Source organism: Choloepus didactylus, chromosome 22, assembly GCF_015220235.1.
Source record: "Choloepus didactylus isolate mChoDid1 chromosome 22, mChoDid1.pri, whole genome shotgun sequence".
NCBI classification, from domain to species: Eukaryota; Metazoa; Chordata; class Mammalia; order Pilosa; family Megalonychidae; genus Choloepus; species Choloepus didactylus.
This window is the reverse complement of record NC_051328.1, coordinates 1,916,105-1,939,106: the sequence shown is the minus strand read 5'-3', so window position 1 is coordinate 1,939,106 and position 23,002 is coordinate 1,916,105. Positions and strand designations below refer to the sequence as shown.

Below are 23,002 nucleotides of genomic sequence, written 5' to 3'. Positions count from 1 at the left end.
CTTCCCCTTCTGGAACACCAATGAGTCTTATATTCGGACGTTTCATATTATCTATCATATCCCTGAGGTCCATTTTGATTTTTTCAATTTTTTTCCCCATTCTTTCTTTTATGCTTTCATTTTCCATTCTGTCATCTTCCAGGTCACTGATTCGTTGTTCAACTTCCTCTAGTCTTGTACTATGAGTGTCCAGAATCTTTTTAATTTGGTCAACAGTTTCTTTAATTTCCATAAGATCATCTATTTTTTTATTTAGTCTTGCAATGTCTTCTTTATGCTCTTCTAGGGTCTTCTTGATCTTCTTTGTATCCCGTACTATGGTCTCATTGTTCATCTTTAGTTCTTTGAGTAGTTGCTCTAGGTGCTGTGTCTCTTCTGATCTTTTGATTTGGGTGCTTGGGCTTGGGTTATCCATATCTTCTGGGTTTTTCATATGCTGTATAATTTTCTGTTGTTTTTGGCCTCTTGGCATTTGCTGAACTTGATAGGGTTCTTTTAGGATGTGTAGACCAATTGAAGTCCTTATCTCTAATTTATCAGATCTACAGCTTCGTGGAGTACACTTTCTCTAAGTAACCAGCAGGTGGCGTCCACGAGCCACCTGTTCTCCACAAGCCAGTTCTCCCCTGCTTTGCCTTTGTGGTGAGTGGGGGAGTGAGTCTTGTGGGGTCTAATTGGTGTACCAAGCTTGCGTGTGTAGTTGGTGTTGCCTGCCCTGTATATGGGGCGTGTTTCTGGGCAGTCAGGGAGAGGGGGTGGCTCTAACAATCAAATCCCCCTGGTGATCCTGGAGTTTTAAAGCTGCTGCAATAGTCTAATCCTTCAGTTCAGACCTGCCACAGTTTGTCTCTGCCAGTGACCTAGAAGTCCTTGGTATTGGCGTATGGCTCCTGAGACTTGCAAGTGGGCCTCTCTTCCAGGCCGTGCACCCCGGGTCCTGTGTTGAGGGATGACTGTTCTATGTCACAGGTGAGTGCCGTCCCCCCAGGGCAGTTCTGGGCTGCTGGGCTGTGTAGGGAGGCTCCCAGTCTGCTGAAATGATGGCTGAATGGGGCTTTGTTAATTCACACTGCTCCACCTTCCCAACTCTGGGACAATCAGCTGAGGTTGCAGGGAAGGCTAATGTCCACGCCCAGTTTTGTGGTGTGTGCCTGTTATTTGAAGCGCTTCCGTCACACTGGGTTGCCTGGGGCAGCTCTGGGCTATGGGGCTGGTGATGGGCAGGAGTGTTTCCTGTCCGCCAGGATGATGGATGTGAGCAGACACCCCCCTTTTCTTGGGAAGTTGTGGTGTTTAGTGAATTTTCTCAGCCACTGGATTATTGCCTTTTGTCTCAGAGCTCTCTTAGTTCTGCTCTTGTCTTGACCTGCCCAAATTGCAAGTCTTTGAAGCTTTCTGTATTGGGCTTCTTAGAGTAATTGTTTTAGAAAAGGAAAAAAGGATTAAAAAAAAGGGCCCTCCTCACAGATCTAATGGGTTATTGAAATGCTAAGAGACAAATAATTAGGGCCATTAAGGAAAGGTCCACAGGGCAGAGAGATCAGCTTTTCTTCGGGATTTGCATATGAGCCTCAGGGCCTGATCTCTGCCCTTCCCCTTTCTATGTTCACCAGAACTCCAAAAATCCTCCACTTTTATTTTGGAGTTTTTCGTGTTGTTTTTTTCTATGCCTGTCTCCTCTCTGCTGGGCTGGCTGCTCTCAGATTCTCTGGTGTCTGGTCTCAGTCTATCTATGGTTGGAGTTTGGATCAGTAGAATGAGTTTCCGATAAGGGCTGCCACTGCAGTTCTCCCTTCTCCTTCCCGGAGCTGACAGCCCCTCCTCCCACGGGACTGAGCCTTGCAGGGAGGGGTGCGGGTCCCCTGGCCACAAAAACTTACAGATTTTGTTGAGCTCAGCAGTTCCACGTTTTCATGAGTGTTGTATGAAGTATGCCCAAAGTCAGATTGCTCTGTGGTGTCCAGTCCACGCCGTTCCTGGCTTTCTACCTAGTTTCCTGGAGGAGTAACTAAAACATACAGCTCACCAGTCCTCCATCTTGCCCCGCCTACGTGGCTTTGTTTTTAGTGTAGACAAATGTAGATTTATTCATTAAATTTGCTTAGAGAAGGTAAGGTTTTATTTCTCTTTTTCTTTTCCTCTGATAAAATCAGACATTCTTACAGTGTTAAACCCAAAATCAGAGTTATTACAGACATTTATTGAGTGCCTGAAATCTGGCAGGTATTGTATGTCTTGAGCATATAGCAGTAAATGTGCTACTGAGACAGGTTCACTGATGTCATGGAATTTACATTCTAGTGGAGAGAGATAAACAGTGAACATACAGAAAAAGTATCAGCTAGTAGTGCTGGGTAGGGAATTAAAATAGAATGCTGTCTTAAATGAAGACTAGAAGGCTACCTTTATGGTTAGGGAATGCCTCTGTGAGGAGGTGACATTTTAGCTAAGACCAGAGTAGGATTGTTTTAGTTTCTGTGCTCCTAAAACAAATACCATTCAATGGATTGGCTTAAAAGCAGGAATTTATTGGTTCATGGTTTCAGAGGCTAGTAGGGTTGCTTCCTTCCAGAGTGGTTTCTTCTGGTTGACCAGCAGTCTTTGGGTTTCCTTGGCTTTTCCTTCACCTGGCAATGTCTTCTTTCTCTTCTAACTTACAGCTTCTTGCTTCTTTTGGCTTTTTTTCCCATTTCCAATTTCCTTTCCTTATGAGGACTTCAGCCTTATTGGATTAAGACCTACCCTCATTCAGTTTGGGCACACCTTAACTAATCACATCTTCAAAGTTCCTATTTACAAATGGATTTATATCCACAAGACCAGGGTTTGGACATGAACATTCGTTTTGTGGGAGATATGATCCCATCCCCAATATTCTGCACTCTGGACACTCAAAAGACATGTTTTTCCCACTTGGCAAAATTCGTTCCATCACAGCATTCCATCATTCCAACATTCATGCCATCACAATATCTTAAAAACCTCAGGTCATTTCAGTAACAATGCTAAGTACAAAGTCTTATCAAAATAGAATATGGATGCTGTGGTAATTCGAGTATGGATATTGTAGTGATTTGGAGGCTTTATGGACCCAGAAGATCATGATCTTAAAGCTAATCCGTTCCTATGGGTGTAAACCTATTGTGGATGGGACCTTTTGATTAATTCAGTCGAGGTGTGCCCCATGTGGGTCTTTTTTTTTTTAATGCAATTTTATTGAGATATAGTCACATACCATAAACTCATTCAAAGGGTACAATCAGTTGTTCACAGTATCATCATATAGTTGTGCATTCATCAACACAATCAATTTTTTGAACATTTTCATTTAGTTCTTATGCTGTGATCTCAGCTGTTCTACCCATTCCAGACTGGTGTATGATGTTTATCTGGTAACGGATGTCCCCCAACAGTTGTTCTAGACTGTTTACTAGTTATTCCTGTCTATATGCTAGTTGTTCCAGAGGACTAACTAAATTCCACACCTCTCTATGCCACATTTTGTCCCTTCAATCCCCCTGTATGAGTCTTAATCCTCTTTTCTGGAGTCCTTTATAAGAGGATGAAAAATTCAGAGAAAGAAACAGAGAGAAGGACATAGAAGCTTAGTGAGAAAGCCATGGAAGCAAGAAGCTGAAAGTAACAAAGCCCAGAAGAGAAGGGAGAAAACAGCACACGCTGCCATGTGCCTTGTCATCTGACAGAGGAGTCCAGGTATCTTCTTAATGATGCCTTGATTTGGATATTTTCATGGCCACAGAACTGGAAGCTTGTAAGATAATAAATCCCCTTTGTAAAAGCCAACCCAATTCTGGTGTATTGCATTTCAGCAGCTTTAGTAACTAAAATAGATGTTACCCATCCTGGGGTAAAATTCCTCTTCAGTGCACTTGTAACACCTGGAAAACAAGTTTTCTGTTTCCACCAGTATATAATGGTGGGACAAGCATGGGATAAACATTCCCATTTCAGAAGAGAGGCATTGGAAGGCAAATGGATTCTGGGTCCTAGGCAAGTCTGAAACCCAGCCAGCAAACTCCGTTAGATTGCAAGGTCTGAGAGTCATCTGTGGATCGACATTTTGTCCTCCAGACCTGATAGAGCAGCAGCCTCACCCTTTCTTTACAAAGGGCCATGTTCTCCCCAACACTAAGGGTATATAGGCTCCACCCTCCCCAGCATCAGAATGGCAGCCGGGCTCTCCATGAATGCTGTGGCACAAGCCCCACTGTCTCTGAGCTTTGGGGTGGCAGTACTCCCTGGACAACGGGGTACAAGGCTTGCCCCCTCCAAGTGCCAGGGCAGATGGCCTGCCCCTGCGAGTACAGGAACGAAGTGTCCTTTCCACATGTGGGTGGGCATGCTCTCTTGGCCTAGGAGATCTTTTGGTGCAGACCTTTGCTTTCATGGTTCTGCCCTTGAAATCATTCTTCTTTCGGTTCATCCCTTCTCTGTCCCTTTCAGACCAGGCTGGCTGTGCTTCTGCTCATGCAAATTTTGCAGAAATCTTATTGGCTTTTTATGCAGTTTCAGGGAGTCCAAACCTTCACATAAAAGAACTTTCCACAGATTCTTCCTGGATAAATGCATTTCCAATCCTGACTTCCACTGAAATGGGTGACTGGATTCATGTTTAGCCATACCCTCTTTAGCAAAGGGTTGTTCACTTAAACCCTCACATGGAGCCTTGTTCTCTAAGTACTCACTTCCCCGAAGCTTAGGGAGGTCCCTGATATAGCCACCTCTGACCCTAGTGTCAGAGCATGTTACCTGGATAGGCTGAAAATTTTCAAAATTATCAATTTCTGGTTTCTTTGTGCTTAAGAGTTTAATTCACAGCTTGTCCCTTTCTTCTCACATGTTACTGTAAGCTACAAGAAGAAATCAAGCTGTAACTTCCACACTTACAAGGCTTGGAAATCTCAGCTAAACATTCAAGTTCATCACTTTCAAGTTCTGCTTTCCATCTGACATCAGGACTCAATTTCACCAAGTGCTTTGCCACTTTAAAACAAGGATTGCCTTCCTCCAGTTTCCAATAACACATTTATCATTTCCTTCTAAGGCTTCATTGGCAATACCTTTAGCATCCATATTTCCATCAGCAGTCTCTTCAAAGCAGGCTTTTTCTATCAAATGCCTCATAATTATTCAGCCTCTATTCATCACCCAATTCCAAAGCTGTTTTCACATTTGTAGGTATTTGTCATAGCAGCACCGTACTTTAAAAACTGTTCTAAGATTGAGAGGGCTGGACATGTGAAAACCAGAGGAAAGCAAACCTGAGGCAGGGGGAAGAGCAAATGTAAAAGTTTTAAGGCTGGATGTATTATAGGAATGCAAGGTTGTTTTCAATATTAGGAAATCCATAATTTTATTTACATATTAATAACCCTAAGAAAAAAATCATAGGATTATCTTCATAGAGGTGAGAAAGCCTTTAAAAAAATTCAGTATCCATTCATGATTGAAAAACACTCAAGAAATTAGGAATTGAGGAATGCTTTTTTAATGATAGCATCTATATTTTAGTCTTAAAGTTGGTAACCTTTTATATGGGAAAATACTAGAGGCATTTCCATTAAGGTAAAGAAAAAAGTAAGGATGCCCACTGTTTCCACTGTTCAACAGTGTATTAGAGGCGAAATAGCCAATGCAGTTAGATAAGAGAAATCAGTGAAAAACATGAGCATGGCAAACAAAGACGAAAACTATCTCTATTTGCAGATGCTTGGATAGTATACCTGTACCTCAGAGAATCAGTGATAAAACCAACTCAAGTAAAATAATTCAATGAAGTAGTAGAATATAAAATTAGCTTACAAAAAATAAATAGCTTTCATATACACAAATAATATACCAAGGATATAATGTTAGAGAAAACCCCAATTACAATAGCAGCATAGAAGATACTTAGGAATGCATTTTACAAGAAATATACAAAACTTATACAAGGAAAATTTAAAACACTTCTGGAAGACACTGAAGCAGATTTGAACAAATGGAAAGATATCCTCTGTTCTTGGGTAGGATTACTCAACTTCATAAAGATATCAGTCCACCCCAAGTTAATTTTTAAATTCAAAACAATATTAATAGAAATGCCAATAAGCTATTTTGTAGTGTTAGACAAGCTGATACTGGTGATCATATGGAAAAACAAACATGTAAGAATAGTCAGAAAAATGGTCAGTTGACTTTCAACAAGGGTGCCAAAGCAATTAAATGGGGATAGGATAGTCTTTTCAATAAATGTTGCTCAGACAACTAGATATCCACATGCAAAAAAATGAATTTGGGTTTCTACCTCACACCATACACAAAAATTAACTCAAAATTAGTCACAGACCTAAATGTAAGAGCTAAAACTTTAAAACTCTTAGAAGAAAACATAGCAGTAAATCTTTGTGACTTTGGAGTAGGCAATCGTTTCTTAAATATGACATCAAAAGGATTAGTGCAAAGAGAAAAAAATAGGTAAATTGGCCTACATCAAAATTTAAAACTTTCGTGTTGCAAATGATGCTACCAAGAAAGTGAAAAGACAGCTCAACAGAATTTGCAATTCATATATCTGATAAGGTAAGGTGCTTTTATCCAGGATATATAAAAGCTGTTACAACTCAATGATAAAAAGACAAGTGATCCAATTTAAAAAATAGGCAAGACTATTTCTGGGATTCTACCCTGAAACCATACCTCCAACCATATGAAAATACATGATACACAAGGTATTCATTGCAGCATTGTTTGTAATTTCAAAATATTGGAAACAATTTAAGTGCCAATAAATAGGAGTGATTGAATAAACTATGGTATGTTCATACAATACAGATGTTAAAAAAAAAGAATGAGAATGTTCTTTATGTACTGATACAGAATGCTTGCCAGGATATGATGTTAAGTGAAAAAAGTAAAGCATAAGAGTATCTGTAGTTTGCTCCTCTTTATGTACAAAAGAAGGGGATATAAGACAATACATATACACTTGCTTGTTTATGCAAAATGAATGCTAGGAGGATAAACCAGAAATGTAAGTGATCGTCACTTATCAGGGTGCGAGGGAAATGGGTACAAAGCATGGATTGGGAACTGTGTAGCAGGGATGAGGAAGGAGTGTCACTGAAGGGGTAGGGGAACAAAATAATTAAGTAATTTTGGAAAACAGTTCCTGACTGGATATTGTAAGGCTAAAGACAAAAAGAATTGGACATAAATCTGTAATCTAGTCAGTGAATATGTTTTGCAGAGGGTTAGTAATTCTGAAACTACTTTTGTGTATACTAGAATTGAACAAATAGATAAATATATTTTAGGTAATGAGAACCAAGTTCCTCACAAATAAGGAGAAGAAGAGGCTAAAAGCAACTTTGTGGGTTCGGGTTAGAATCTGAGATACCAGTACATGTGTAGGTTAATATGCACACATGTATTTAAAAGCAGTGACACTCCAGTGGTAGTGAACAAACCTAGCACCTTGATTTTGATTTCTAAATACCATTCTGCAATAAAAAAACCAGTGCCCTTTGGAAAAGTGGTCGATTTCAGGACTGTGACAGGGCAGCAAGAGCCTGGAACATTTTAAGGTGCCAGAAATGAGGAAATGCTAAGAAGAAAAAGAAACCAAAAACAGGATGGGAGCACATCCAAATAACTTGGAAGCCAACCTGAAGGAGTTCCTAATGGCCAGAGCTGAAACAGTTTGAATGATAAAATAAATAATTATCATTGGATTATAATCGGTAGAATAAAGTAAATATCTATGAGTCCATACTGATATAATTAAGTAAATGGGGCAGAGGGATGGCTTTTCCTTACAGTAGAATTCCAATTAATAAATGTAGAAGGAATGGGGGTAAATAGAAAATCACCATTAGGCAAGTACCACTGTACTCTTCAAAAGAGTCAAGGTCATGAAAAACAAGGAAAAATTGAAGAACTGCCACAATACAGGAGACTGAAGAGACATGACATTTATATGCAATGTGGGTTTTTTTTTTCCAGTGGCCCTCTTGCCTAATAGACCTAATGGATTCTATTTTTATATGTTTCTCTTATTTTTTTTATTTTTATTTTAATAATTCATTTTTATTGAGATATATTCACATACCATGCAGTCTTACAAAAGCGTACAATCAGTTGTTCACAGTACCACAATGTATGTGTGTTTCTCTTTGAATATTTTAAGCATACCTATTTTAAATGACTGTTTCAGACTGTTCCATATTTGTAATTCTGGAATATGTATTCTTCTATTCATGTGTCCATTTACCACTATGACTTTGACTCACCCTCCCCTCCCCCAAACCCCTGTCCCACCCCCTTTTTTATGCATCTGTTAGATTATCCTTTTTTGCTTTTGGACTCAGCTAAAACAAGTTTGTGTTTCAATTATTTTTTGGTTGTATCTTTTTTTTTTTAAATTAAATTCAGTTTTATTGAGATATATTCACATACCATACGGTCATCCATGTTATATAATCAACTGTTTATAGTACCATCATATAGTTATGCATTCATCACCCCAGTCTATTTTTGAACATTTTCCTTACACAAGAAAGAATCATAATAAGAATAAAAAATAAAAGTAAAAAAGAACACCCAAATCATCCCCCCATCCCACCCTTTTTTTCATTTAGTTTTTGTCCCCATTTTTCTACTCATCCATACACTGGATAAAGGGAGTGCGATCCACAAGGTTTTCACAATCACACTGTCACCCATTGTAAGCTACATTGTTATACAGTCGTCTTCAGGAGTCAAGGCTAGTGGGTTGGAGTTTGGTAGTTTGAGGTATTTACTTTTAGCTATTCCAATACATTAAATCCTAAAAAGGGTTGTCTATATAGTGCATAAGAATGTCCACCAGAGTGACCTCTCGACTCCATTTGGAATCTCTCAGCCACTGAAACTATTTCATTTCATTTCACGTCCCCCTTTTTGTCAAGAAGATGTTTTCAATCCCATGATGTCGGGTCCAGATTCATCCCTGGGAGTCATATCCCATGTTGCCAGGGAGATTTTATATCCCTGGGAGTCAGATCCCATGTAGAGGGGAGGGCAGTGAGTTCATCTGCTGTGTTGTCTTAGCTAGCGAGAGAGGGCCACATCTGAGGAACAAAGACGGGAGACTCTTGGGCACAATTATGAGCAGGTTTAGCCTCTCCTTTGCAGTAACGAGCTTCATAAGGGCAAGCCCCAAGATACAGGGCTCTGCATACCAAACCGTCAGTCCTCAATGTTTGTGAGAACATCAGCTATAATCCAGGTGAGGAAGTCCAACACTTCTGCATTTTCCCCCAGCTCCTCAGGGGGGCCCTGTGTATATATTTTTATTCTCTGCCCAAATTACTTTAGGTTGTGTTGCTATTTCACTCTAACCTATACAAACCTACACTATCTCACTTCCTATTCAAAATTCTAATTATGGTGTTTGAACAGACTGACTGTAGAAGTTATATTGTTTAGAAAATATAGATCCTGCACCAAATAAACATCTCTTCCCTTGGTCTCACATGGTAGTTGAAGTTTTAAAACACAGCCAGTTTCGACCTTTACCCTTTGGCCCGATTTGCCCTAGTCTTAACCAGATCTCTTTCATTCATATCTGTAATTGAAGTCTGGGCACTTTTTTAGCTTTTTTTTTTTTTTTTTAACAATTACTTATGTGCTAACATTCATATCTGCTGAGCTGTAGCTCTGAATTTCAGGTGTCACATGGATACTCAACGTTCCAGAGATCCATCAGGTTATACACAATGAGATCACCTTCTCAGAGTTTGCCGATAGTCATTACAATTCAGGAATAGATTTGACTGCTGTAAGAGCTTACAATCTAGGGACCATTACAATAATCGTTCCCCTGATGGGCTGTGCTCTAAGATTCCATTCTGAGTTTACACATTGTAGTTAGTCCATATTGGTGAGGCACCATAGTGTTGGCCTTTGTTTCTGGTGTACTTCACTCAAAATGCTGTCTACAGGATCCATTCACCTCGTTGCATGTCTGCCAGCTTCACTCCTTCTCATAGCTGCTCAATATTCCATTGTATGTGTGCACTACAGTTCACCATTCTGTTCCTCAGTCGTTGTACCCTTAGACCACCCCCACCCATTGCAGATCACGAACACTGCCTCCATAAACACCAGTGTGCAAATGTCCATTCATGTCTCTGCTCTCAGATCTTCCAAGTTCATGCCCCATAATGAGGTTGCAGGACCTTGTAGCACCCACATACTTAGCTTCTTGTGGAACCACCACACTGGTCTCCAGAAAGGCTACACCATTCTGCCTCCTCATCAACAGTAAATAGGTACATCCTCTCTCCATGTTTTCTCTAGCAACTTTATCCCTATTTTTTCCTACAATTTTATAGAGATATATTCACATACGATACTATTATCCACAGTGTACAATCAGTTGTTCACGGTATCATCATATAGTTGTACATTTATCACCACAGTCAGCACTTGAACATATTGCTTACTATGAAAAAAAGTTTTTTTTTTCTTAGTGAATGATAAAAAAAGATAAGAAAAATAAAAATGAAATGTCACACAATACAATATAATAGTAAGGAGAGACAGCAATGCGACTACCAAGAATGTATATCCCTTATATCCCCCTCTCATACACATTTAGCTTTGGTATATTGCCTTTGTTACATTTAATGGAAGCATATTACAATGTTACTGTTGATCATAGACTCCAGATTGCTTTGATGATGTTTTTTCTGCAATACCATCCCTTTTTCAACGCTCTGCATGGTTGACATTCATTTGTTCTCCCACTCCAATTTTTGCTGTTACACAGTCCCAGTCTTTATCATCTGTCTTTACCTCTGGTGTTGTGTATGCCCCTATCTCACCTCTTTCAGCTTTACTCACAGACGTCTTTGTTCAGTGTACTTACAATATTGTGTTACCATCACACAGTATTAATGCTGTCTATTTCAGGATCTATACAGTCAACCCTGCTGAACATTCTGTAGTCCTTCAGCATCAAAATCCAAATTTCTGCCCTCTTTCTATCTCCTGATAGATTGAGTTATCAGCTTTTAACTCTCAGAGTTTGGTAATAATGTTGGTTCATGTTAATAAGACCATACAGTATTTGTCCTTCTATTTCTGGCTAACTTCATTCAACATAATGTCCTCAAGGTTCATCCATGTTATTATATGTTCCATGTTTTTGTTATGTCTTACAGCTGCATGATATTCCATCGTGTATATATACCACAGTTTGTTCATCCACTTGTCTGTTGATGGACATTTGGGCTGTTTCCATCTCTTGACAATCGTGAATAATGCCGCAATAAACATCAGTTTACAAATGTCCATTCATGTCTTAACTTTCAGTTCCTCTGAATATATACCTAGCAATGGAATAGCTGGGTCATATGGCAAATCTATACTTAGCTTCCTGAGGAACCCCCACACTGTCTTCCAGAGTTGCTGCACCATTCTGTATTCCCACCAACAATGAATAAGTGTGCCTCTTTCTCCACCTCCTCCCCAGCACTTGTAATTTTCTGTGTTTTGGATAGTGGCCATTCTTGTAGGTGTGAGATGATGTCTCATTGTGGTTTTGATTTGCATTTCCCTAATAGCCAGTGAGATTGAGCATTTTTTCATGTTTTTGAGCCATTTGTATTTCCTCTTCAGAAAAGTGTCTGTCCATGTCTCTTGCCCATTTTTTAATTAGAATGTTTGTCTTTCTGTTGTTGAGTTGTACGATCCCTTTAAATATCTGGGATATGAAAACCTTATCTGATATGTGATTTCCAAATATTATCTCCCATTGCGTAGGCTGCCTTTTTACTTTTCTGACAAAGTCATTTGATGTACAAAAGTGTTTAATTTTGAAGAGATCCCATTTGTGTATTTGTTCTTTGGTTGCTCGCGCATTGGGTCTGAGGTCTAGGAAACCACCTCATACTACAAGATCTTTTAAGATATTGCCCTACATTTTCTTCTAAGAATCTTGTGGTCTTAGAGCTAATGTTTAGGTCTTTGATCCATTTCATGTTAATTTTTGTATAATGTGTGAGATAGGAGTCCTCTTTCATTGTTTTGGAAATGAATATCCAGTTCTCCAAACACCATTTATTGAAGAGGCTGCTCTGTCCCAGTTGTTTTGGCTTGACTGCCTTATCAAAGATCAGTTGTCCATAGGTGCAAGAGTCTATTTCTGAACACTCGATTTGATTCCATTGGTCGGTATATGTGTCCTTATGCCAGTATCGTGCTGTTTTGCCCACAGTAGCTTTGCAATGTGTTTCAAAGTCAGGTAGTGTGAGACCTCCCAGTTCGTTCCTCTTTCTCAAGATATTTTTGGCTATTCGTGGTACCTTGCCCTTCCAAATAAATTTGGTTATTGGTTTTTCTGTTTCTGCAAAGTATGTTGTTGGGATTTTAATTGGAATTGCATTGAATCTATACTTTGTTTTAGGTAGAAATGCCATCTTAACTGTATTTAGTCTTCCAATCCATGAACATGGTATGTTCTTCCGTTTTTTTAGGTCCAGTTCAATTTCTTTTAGCAGTTTCTTGTAGTTTTTTATATGAAGGGCTTTTGTGGCCTTGGTTAAGTTTATTCCTAAATACTTAACTCTTTTGGTTGCTATTGTAAATGCAATTTATTTGTCTTGATTTCCTCCTCTTGTTGCAGATTACTTGTGTATGGGAACACTACAGATTTTTGCATGTTGATCTTGTAGCCTGCTACTTTGCTGTATTCATTGACTAGTTCTAGTAGCTTTGCTGTAGATTTTTCTGGATTTTCTACATATAGAGTCATGTCATCTGTAAACAGTGAAAGTTTTACTTCTTCCTCTCCAATTTAGATGCCTTTTATTTCTTTTTCTTGCCTAATTGCTCTAGCTAGAACTTCAAGCACAATGTTGAATAACAGTGTTGACAGTGGGCATCCCTGTCTTGTTCCTGATCTTAGAGGGAAAGCTTTCCATCTTTCCCCATTGAGTATGATGTTAGCTGTGGGTTTTTCATATATTGCCTTTATCATATTCAGAAAGTTCCCTTCTATTCCTATCCTTTGAAGTGCTTTCATTTAGAAAGGATGTTGATCCCAGAGTAATTTGGGCAGAGAATAAAAACATATGGGCAGCCCTCCACCCCCACCCTGAGGAGCTGGGAGAAAATGCAGAGGTGTTGGCTTCCTCACCTGGGTTGTTGATGTTCTCACAAACATTGAGGACTGACGGTTTGATGTACCGAGCCCTGTATAATGGGACTTGCCCTTATGAGGCTCATTACTGCAAAGGAGAGGCTAAACCTGCTTCTAATTGTGCCTAAGAGTCTCCCCTCTTTGTTGCTCAGATGTGGCCTTCTCTCTCTAGCTAAGACAACTTGGCGGGTGAACTCACTGCCCTCCCCGCTACGTGGGATCTCACTCTCAGGGGTGTAAATCTCCCTGGAAACAGGTTATGACTCCCAGGGATGAATCTGGACCCAACACCATGGGATTGAAAACATCTTCTTGACCAAAAGGGGGATGCAAAAGGAAACAGAGTTTCTGTGGCTGAGAGATTCCAAATGGATTCGAGAGTTCACTCTGGTGGGCACTCTTATGCAGTATATAGATAACCCTTTTTAGGTTTTAGTGCAGTGAAAGAGCTAGAAATAAATACCTGAAACTATCAAACTGCAACCCACTAGCCTTGAGTCTTGAAGATAATTGTATAGCAATACAGCTTACAATGGGTGACAGTGTGATTGTGAATGCCTTGTGGATCGTGGTCCTTTTATCCAGTGTATGGATGGATGAGTAGAAAAGTGGGGACAAAAAACTAAATGAAAAATAGGGTGGGGGGGATGGTTTAGGTGGTCTTTTTTACTTTTATTTTTATTTTTTTTTCACTCTTTCCGATAAAGGAAAATGTGCAAAAAATAGATTGGGGTGATGAATGCACAACTATATGATGGTACTGTGAACAATTGATTGTACACTTTGGATGATTGTATGGTATGTGAATATATCTCAATAAAAATGAGTTAAAAAAAGAAAAAAGGATGTTGAATTTTGTCAAATGACTTTTGTGCATCGGTCAAGATGATCATGTGGTTCTGCTTTGATTTATTAATGTGGTGTATTAATTGATTTTCTTGTATTGAACCAGCCTTGCATACCTGGAATAAATCCTACCTGGTTGTGGTGTATTATTCTTTTAATCTGCTGCTGGATTTCATTTGTGAATATTTTGTTGAGGATGTTTCATCTATATTCATTAAAGAGATTGGTCTGTAATTTTTTGTTGTTGTATTTTGTCTGATTTTGGTATTAAGGTGATGTTGGCTTCATAGAATGAGTTAGGTAGTTTTCCCTCCTCTTCAGTTCTTTTGAAGAGTTTGAGCAGGATTGGTACTAATTCTTTCTGTAATTCTTGGTGGAATTAAAATGTGAAGCCATCTGGTCCTGGGCTTTTCTTTTTTGGGAGTTTTTGATGACTGATTCAATCTCTTGTGATTGGTTTGTTGAGGTCATCTGTTTCTTCTCGAGTCAGTGTTGGTTGTTTATGCTTTTCTAGGAAGCTATCCATTTTGTCTAAGTTGTCTAGTTTATTAGCATATAATTGCTCATAGTATCTTCTTATTATCTCCTTTATTTCTGCAGGGTCAGTAGTTATGTCTCCTTTTCCATTTCTGATTGTATTTATTGGCATTCACTCTCTGTCTCTTTTTTATTTTTTATTTTTTTAGTTTAACTAGGGATCCATCAATTTTATTTTCTCAAAGAACCAACTTCTGGTTTGTTGATTCTCTCTATTTTTTCCTCTTCTCAGTTTCATTTATTTCTGCTCTAGCCTTTGTTATTTCTTTCTTTCTGTTTGCTTTGGGGTTAGTTTGCTGTTCTTTCTCTAGTTCCTCCAGGTGAACAGTTAATTCCTTGATTTTTGCTCTCTCTTGTCTTTTAATATAGGCATTTAGGGCAATAAATTTCCCTCTCAGCACTGCCTTTGCTGCATCCCATAAGTTTTGGTATGTTGTGTTTTCATTGTCATTTGTTTCAAGATATTTACTAATTTCTCTTATAATTTCTTCTTTTACCCACTGGTTTTCTAAGAGGGTGTTGTTTAGCCTCCATATATTTGTGAATTTTACGACCTTCTGCCTGTTATGTATTTCCAGCTTCATTCCATTTTGGTCCAAGGAAGTCTTTTGTATAATACCAGTATTTTTAAATTTGTTGAGACTTGCTTTGTGACCCAACATGTGGTCTATCCTAGAGAATGTTCCATGAGCATTTGAGAAAAAGTGTATCCTGCTGTTGTGGGGAGTAGCGTTCTATAAATGTCCGTAAAGTCTAGTTCATTTATCATGCAATTCAACATCTCCATTTCTTTATTGATCCTCTCTTAGATGTTCTGTCCATTGATGAGAGCAGTGTATTGAAGTCTCCAACTATTATTGTAGAGGTATCTACTTCTCCTTTCAGTGTTCTCAGTGTTTGCCTAATGAATTTTGGTGCACTCTGGCTTCATGCATAAATATTTATGATTGTTATGTTTTCTTGATGAATTGACCCTTTTATTAATATATAGTGTCCTTCTTTGTCTCTTTTAATTGTTTTACTTTTGAAGTCTAATTTGTCTGATAATTAAGTCTAATTTGTCTAATTTGATATAAATTTACTTTTGAAGTCTAATTTGTCTGTTATTTACTTTTGAAGTCTAATTTGTCTGATATTAATTTGTCTGATAGCTACTTTCACTTTTTTTTATGGTTGTTGTTTGCGTGAAGTATCTTTTTCCAACCTTTCACTTTTAGCCTATTTTTGTCCTTGTGTCTAAAGTGAGTTTCTTGTAGACAGTGTATAGATGGGTCATTTTTTAATCCATTCTGCCAGTCTGTGTCTTTTTATTGGAGAGTTTAATCCATTAATATTTAGTGTTATTACTGTAAGGGCAGTACTTTCTTCTGCCACTTTGTATTTTGTATTTTATATGTCATATCTTATTTTTCCCTCTTTTTCCTTTTACCCTTCCTGATAATCTTCATTTCTACACTCTTTTCCAAACCTCTCTCTTCTTTTTCTATCAGCCTATAGCACTCTCTTTAGTATTTCTTGTACCACTGGTCTCTTATTCACAAACTCTCTCAGTGTCTGTCTGTCTGAAAATATTTTAATCTCTCCCTTGTTTTTGAAGGACAGTTTTGCCAGATATAGAATTCTTTGTTGGCAGTTTTTCTCTTTCAGTATCTTAAATATATCATACCACTGTCTTCTCACCTCCATGGTTTCTGTGGAGAAATCTGTTCGTAGTCTTATTGTGCTTCCCTTGTATGTGATGGACCACTTTTCTCATGCTGCTTTCGGAATTCTCTCTTTGTCTTTGACATTGGATAATCTGGTCATTAGTGTCTTAGAGTAGGTCTGTTGGGATCTATTCTGTTTGGGGTATGCTGTACTTCTTGAATCTGTAACTTTCTGTCTTTCATAGAAGTTGAGAAATTTTCAGTGAATATTTCTTCCATTATTCTTTCTGCCCCTTTTGCCCTCTCTTCTCCATCTGGGATACCCATAACACTTATATTCATGCACTTCATGTTGTCACTCAACCCCCTAAGACCTTGCTTGTATTTTTCCATTTTTTTCACCATCTCTTCTTTTGTGTGTTGGAATTCAAATGTCTTGTCTTCCGGTTCACTGATCCTTTCTTCTTCCTGTTCAAATCTACTGTTGGGTCCCTCCATTGTGTTTTTCATCTCCATTGTGCTCTTCATTCCCATAAGTTTTGCCGTTTGTTTTTTCAAGTTTGCAAATTCTTCTTTATGGTCTTCCAGTGTCTTTTTTATATCCTTCATCTCTTTTGCCATGTCTTCCTCAGGTCATTGAATTGATTTAGGAGATTTGTTTGAACATCTTTAATTAGTTTTTTCCTCAGTTTATTGAACTGATTTAGCATTAGTTGCCTCAACTCCTGTATCTCGGTTGAACTATCAGGTTGTGTCTTTGGCTGGTCCATATTTTCATGTTTCCTAGTATGGCTCATTATTTTAAGTTGTCTAGGCATCTGATTTTCTTGATGAGTTTATTCTGAAGCTTGTTTTCACCCTTTTACCTAGGGTTTTCTTGTTGGTTGGCTTTGTTCTCTAATCTTTGGTGTTCAGTTCAACTCATTCTAGACCTCTAACTTAGGTTCTATTTAGTTGATTAGAATTTTCACCTCTTGTTTTTCTGTTTCTTTCCCTGCCTCTGTGTAGCCTTTGTGAGAGGCTCTCCTCAGATCTAGTTGACCTCAGTTAGGTTTTCCCAGTCTAGAGAGGTCCAGGTCCCAGGAGGAGTTTCTCTGAGAATGAGACTCTCCTGTGAAGCCTCTAGACTTTGTGCTTTTCTGTCCTGTCCAGCAGGTGGTGCTTGCCAGCCTACAGCTTCCCCACCAGTGTAAGGAGGTACAGTGCCTTTAGTTTTCCAGGTGACTCTGATCCTGTTGGGGCACGGCTGATTGAAGCTGGTTTCTGAATTACAGCCCCTGGGGTCTGAGTTCCCAGAAGGAGGGCTGCCATTTGAGCCAGACCTCCTCCACTCTCCCAATCCTTGGAACTCCAGCTGTCTCCTGGGGGCACTATTCCCTTCTTCCCTCTCCTCTTTGAGGTAATTCCAGCTTAATTCCTTGGTCAGCTTGACTTGCCAATTAAAGACGGGTGGAGACTTTCTTCAGAAGTGAATCTGGAATTCAAAGAAGTTCTGGGTACTCTGTCTCCTCCCAAGAATAACCTAGACCTTCAACTTGGGCTGTCTGATAGAAAATAACCACATATGTTACTGTAAATTTTCAAGCCACCTATGTTACTTTTAAATAAAAAAGAAAAGAAAAGAAAAAAAAGAAGTCCCTTTTTAAAACCTTTCCCCAGCCTGGAAATTTTGTCAGTGTCTGAATAGAGTATTTAAAGATGGGCTTTGGGCTATTATCTGGATAATTACTCTTCAACAGCTTTAATTCTGCTCTTGCCTGGGGGCTATTGAAGTGTAAAAAGTTAAGGAGTCAGAGAGTGAGGAAGAAGAAGGGACAAAATGTAGAATTAAAAAAAAAACTAGTATGTTTATATATCTGGTGTGGAAGGGGTGGCTTCTTGCACCAATTAAATCTGTTTTATTGCCTGGAAGCCCTTCTCTCTCATATTCATTCCATTTAGGAGTGACAGGGTAATGGTTTTTAGTATATCAGGAGCTAAAATAAGCTATTCACTTTCCCAGTACTTACTTTACACTTGCAATAAATGTTTTTTTCTATTTTTTTTTATTTTTAATGCATTTTTTATTGTGAACTTTAACATAAATACCTAACAGTGATAACTTTCAAAGTATGATTTAACAAGTAGTTAGAAAGCAAATTTCAAAGAGTGTCATGGGTCACAGTTCCACAACTTCAGCTGTTTCCATTATTGTAAAATAAAACATGCATACAAAAAGCTGTTAACTTTGGATGTACAACTCTACAAGCAGTTATATAGGTAATTAAAAAAAATTGTTATGGGTTACATTTCCACAGTTTCAGTTCTTTCCTTATTATGAAATATAGGGTATATAAAGGTGAAGACTTTCAAAGCACAATTCAAGTAGTAGCTATAGAGCAAATTTCAAAGAATGTTATAGGTTATGGTTCCACCATGTCATTAACCTCCTTCCTGCTATTCCAACACCTACTTTCATCTCATATTTTAATTTGAAAGCATTTCTTCTTGCTTATAAAATTACTGGAAATTGTATTCTTACTGGAAAGCTAAAAGAGCTAACAGTAGCGTCCACCTGATATCAATTGATGGCAGCAGAGTACTGTGATAAAGATATCTATCCTTCAGATGAAATTGCTGATATTTAACCCATTGAAAATTGACCATTATTGGTAAAATTGATATTGGGCCTATTTTCAGTTGTGCTGTTTAATATTCATATTGGTATTATGCTATTCAATTTTCTTGATGACTGAGTTTTTGTTTATTTTATCCACAGAAGTAAACAATACCATATCTTTGAAAGATTTGCGAATACTTTTTTTATATGAATTTAAACTGGGACATAATGCAGCTGAGGCAAGTAGAAACATCAATTCTGTCTTTGGAAAAGGCTCTGTTAGTGAAAGGACTATCCGATGGTGGTTTGAAAAATTTCGTTCTGGGGATCTGAGTCTGAAAAATGAGCCTCGTGGGAGACCCAAATCTGTTTTAAATGAAGATCAGTTACGAGCCATGGTAGAAGCTAATCCCAAAATGGCAATTCGAGGCCTTGCAGCAGACTTAGGAGTTTCTGCTACGACAATTTCTCGACACCTGGCTGCAATAGGGAAGGTGAAAAAATTGGACATGTGGGTCGGTACCACACCAGCTGATGGAAGGTCATAAACTGAGTTGGTTAGAGATGTGCTCAACCTTTAAGATTTGAAAAAAAGCAAAGACTTATTTTGGAGAGGATTACAATCTATGATGAAAAATGGATAACTGTATGGCAGTTGAAAGTGATCAGGATAATGGTTGGATGTTGGTGAAGTCCCCAAACATGTCAAAACTATCATTGGAACCGAACTATGTTCTGGTGACTGTATGGTAGTCTGCAAAAAAGAGTATTTCATTGCTGCTTTTTAGCATCTTACTGTCAAGAAGTTGAAATAATGTATCAAAAATTGATCTGAAGGTGTTCTGCATTGGTTAGCAGATATGGACCCATACTTTTCCATGACATTATTTGACCACAGACAATGCAGACCACCACAGCAAAGTTAACTGAATTGAGCTAAGAAATGTTGCCACATCCATCAAACTCACTGGACCTCTTTTCAACATATTATCACCTTTTTCCTCATTTGGAACTCTGCCTAAGAAACCGAACATTCCCCAATTGAGAAGGATTTGACTAAATTTTAGGAGTTTAAAATGCTGAATTTTATAAATATGGTATAGGTAATAATACCTCATTAGGGAAAGTGGGTTAATGCTTAACAGTATTTTGGTTGAATAAAAATTTCTTGAAAGTATAACATTGTCATTTTGACCTACAAAAAAGGCAGTTTCATAGGTTTCAATCTAATATCTTTCCAGGCTTGGTAAAGCATCAAGACTGAAAGGTACCTAGAATGCTGGAAAACTACCAGGTGCCTCTGAGTTTTTTGGCTTCTTCATTGGAGTAATGTAGAACAGCCCAGAGTGTGTTCGTGTAGGAAAGAGGCTTAGGAGTCAGCCATGCAAAGATCTGAGTAAAGAATGCTCCAGGGAGATGAGCAGCCTATACAAAGGCCCTAGGGCTCTCAGAACAAATGTTTTGAATGAAGAAATGAAAAGCATGTTTCTCTCTGACACCTAAAAGCATATGTACACAGTAGATGTTGCCAAGTGAATGCTTTTGAATGATAATATTTTTTCTGTTACGAACAGCCAGTCCTTTCTTTCCAGTACTTTCCATTCCAATCCTAGATTTTTAAAAAATGTAGGTGGCCATAATTAGTGATCTCCTTATGTCATCGTAACTAGATTGCAGTTATTCTTTGTGGTCTCCAGAGATTAAGTTGGGGTAAAGATACTGGGATGGTCCTCCTCCTGCCTCTCTCCTTCGTAATAATCTGATAAGTCTATTTCATGGAAGAGAGGAGAGTTAAGGAGGCCTAAAAGGTGAGGGGAGGGCATCCTGGAAGGTGTTTTACCTGGAGAGATATAAAATGAAAATCTCTTAAAGGAGAACTGACTATAAACTCCTTGGAACAGGACTACTGCTAGCTAATAGCACAGGATGCTTTGGTGCAAATTAAAAACAAAAAAGAAAAAGGTGCCCTTCCTTTGTGTAGAAGCTGCTCTGCACCATGACACAAGACTTGGTGAGGAAAGCCTATGCTGTTTTCAGCCCTGACTTACCCTCTTGGCTGGATGCCCTGGCCTGGAGTCACTTGCCCATTTACTACTCTGTCCTTGGGTTTGTCAACAAATCTGCCTACCAGGTCCTTTGGTGGCTCCTCCTTTCCCCCCACACGGTGAAGCTTCTGATCTAGCTCAGAATGGTAGGGAAACAAGGCTAAGACCAGAAGTGTGGGAAGGACTTTGTTTAAAAGGCAACACCAGGATGAAGCTAAATGGTCACAGATGGCCAGAGGGCAGAGCAATGGCGTGACCAACATGAAAGGAGTTGGTGTTGTGTAGTTTACTGTCTCTGTAGAATGAATGGTGTTGGTGTTTAAATTTTTTTAAATTTTTTTATTATGGTAAAATACAACATAAAGATCATTTTAAACATTTTTAAATGTACAGTTCCATGACATTAAGTACGTTTATAATGTATAACATTCACCACTATTTCCAGAACATGTTCATCATCCCAAACAGAAACTTGCTATTAAGTAATAGTTCCCCTTTCCTCCTCCCCCCAACCCCTGGTAACTACTCTCCTGCTTTCCATCTCTGTGAATTTGCTTATGGTAAGTATTCCTTATAAGAGAAATCATACAATATTTGTCCTTTTGTGCCTGGCTTATTTTGCTCACATGATGTTTTCAGGTTCATCCATGTTGTAGCATGTATTCACTTCTTTTTATTGCTGGATAATATTCCATTGAATGGATGTAACACATCTTGTGTATCCATTTATCTGTTGATGGACTCTTGCGTTGTTTCTACGTTTTGGCTATTATGAATAATGCTGATATGAGCATTGTGTGAATATCTGTTTGAGTCCGTTTTCAGTTCTTTTGTATATATATGTAGAAGTGGGATTGCCAGGTCATATGGAATTCTATGTTCAACTTTTTAAGGAACCACCAAACTTTTCTACAGCACCTGCACTGTTTTACTTCCCCACCAACGATTTATGAAGGTTCCTATTTCTCCCCGTCTGTGGTTAGTTGAATTATGAATCCCAGAAAAAAAACATGTTTTTGATGTTAATGCATTCTTGTGGGTGGGAACCCATTGTAAATAGGACTTCTGAAGATGTTATTTTCAGTTAAGTTATGGTGAACTGAATTGAGTTAGACTTTAATTTGTATTACTGAGTCCTTTATAGGCAGAATGAAAATCAGACAGAGATAAAGCCTTGGGTGGAAGCTGGAAGAGAAGGAGATGCCATTGTCATGCATATTGCCGTAAGACAGAAAAGCAAGAGACTCAGAGATCGCCAGCAGTCAGCACCACGAGAGCACAGTCTTCAGAGAAAGGCACTGGCTTGCTGGTGCCTCAAAACCAGGAGCCAATAAATTCCTGTCTGCTTAAGGGAACCCATTTTGTGGTATTTGTGATCGTAGCTGGAAAACTAAGACACCATCCTCCCAAACACTTCTTATTTTCTGTTGTTTTAATAATAGCCATCCTGGGGGGCATGAAGTGTTATCTCAATGTGGGTACTTTAAAAAACCTTTTTATTTTAAACTTTGAAATGTACAGGACAGTTGCAAAACTAATACAAACCACATACAGAGAACTCCAATATACCCCAAACCCCACCCCCAAATACTCAGAGATCTACTCATTTTAACATTTTGCCTCATTTGCCTCATCATTGCATCTATCCATCTATAAATCCGTCTATCTACCTGTCTTGCTGTCCATCTGAGTATTTATAAATCTCTTTTCTAGACACGAGTATAGGTTGTACGTCATACTCCTTGTACACTTAAAACCATCATGTACATTTCCTAACACCAAGGATATTCACTTATTTATACAGTTTAAGAACTTTAACAGTGATACAAAGCTTACAGTATATTCCAGTTTTTCACCTTTCCTAATAATGTCTTTTATAAGCCTTTTTTCCTCCTTTATTTGAATCTATCCAGGATTATATATTATATTTAATTTCCCTTGTCTCTTTAGTTGCTTTTCCGTTGTTTTCATTGTGGGAACATATATACACCATAAAATTTCCCATCTTAACCACTCTCAAGCATACCATTCAGTGGGATTAATCACATTCACAATGTTAGGTTATCCACCAACTTCCATTACTTAAACTTTCCCATCTTCCCAAACAGGAACCCCATATCCATTATGTATTAACTCTTCATTC

General features: G+C 38.4%; 1 protein-coding gene across 1 annotated transcript in view; it reads left to right on the top strand.

The window, feature by feature from the left end:
• LOC119518537 (histone-lysine N-methyltransferase SETMAR-like) overlaps positions 1-19,991 on the top strand; it is a 54,348-nt gene extending 34,357 nt beyond the window's left edge. Inside the window, exon 3 of the mRNA XM_037815734.1 lies at positions 18,974-19,991. Within this exon, the coding sequence (XP_037671662.1) occupies positions 18,974-19,362 (389 nt within the window). The 3' untranslated portion in view covers positions 19,363-19,991. The remainder of the gene's footprint in view (positions 1-18,973) is intronic.
• Positions 19,992-23,002: the final 3,011 nt, after the last annotated feature.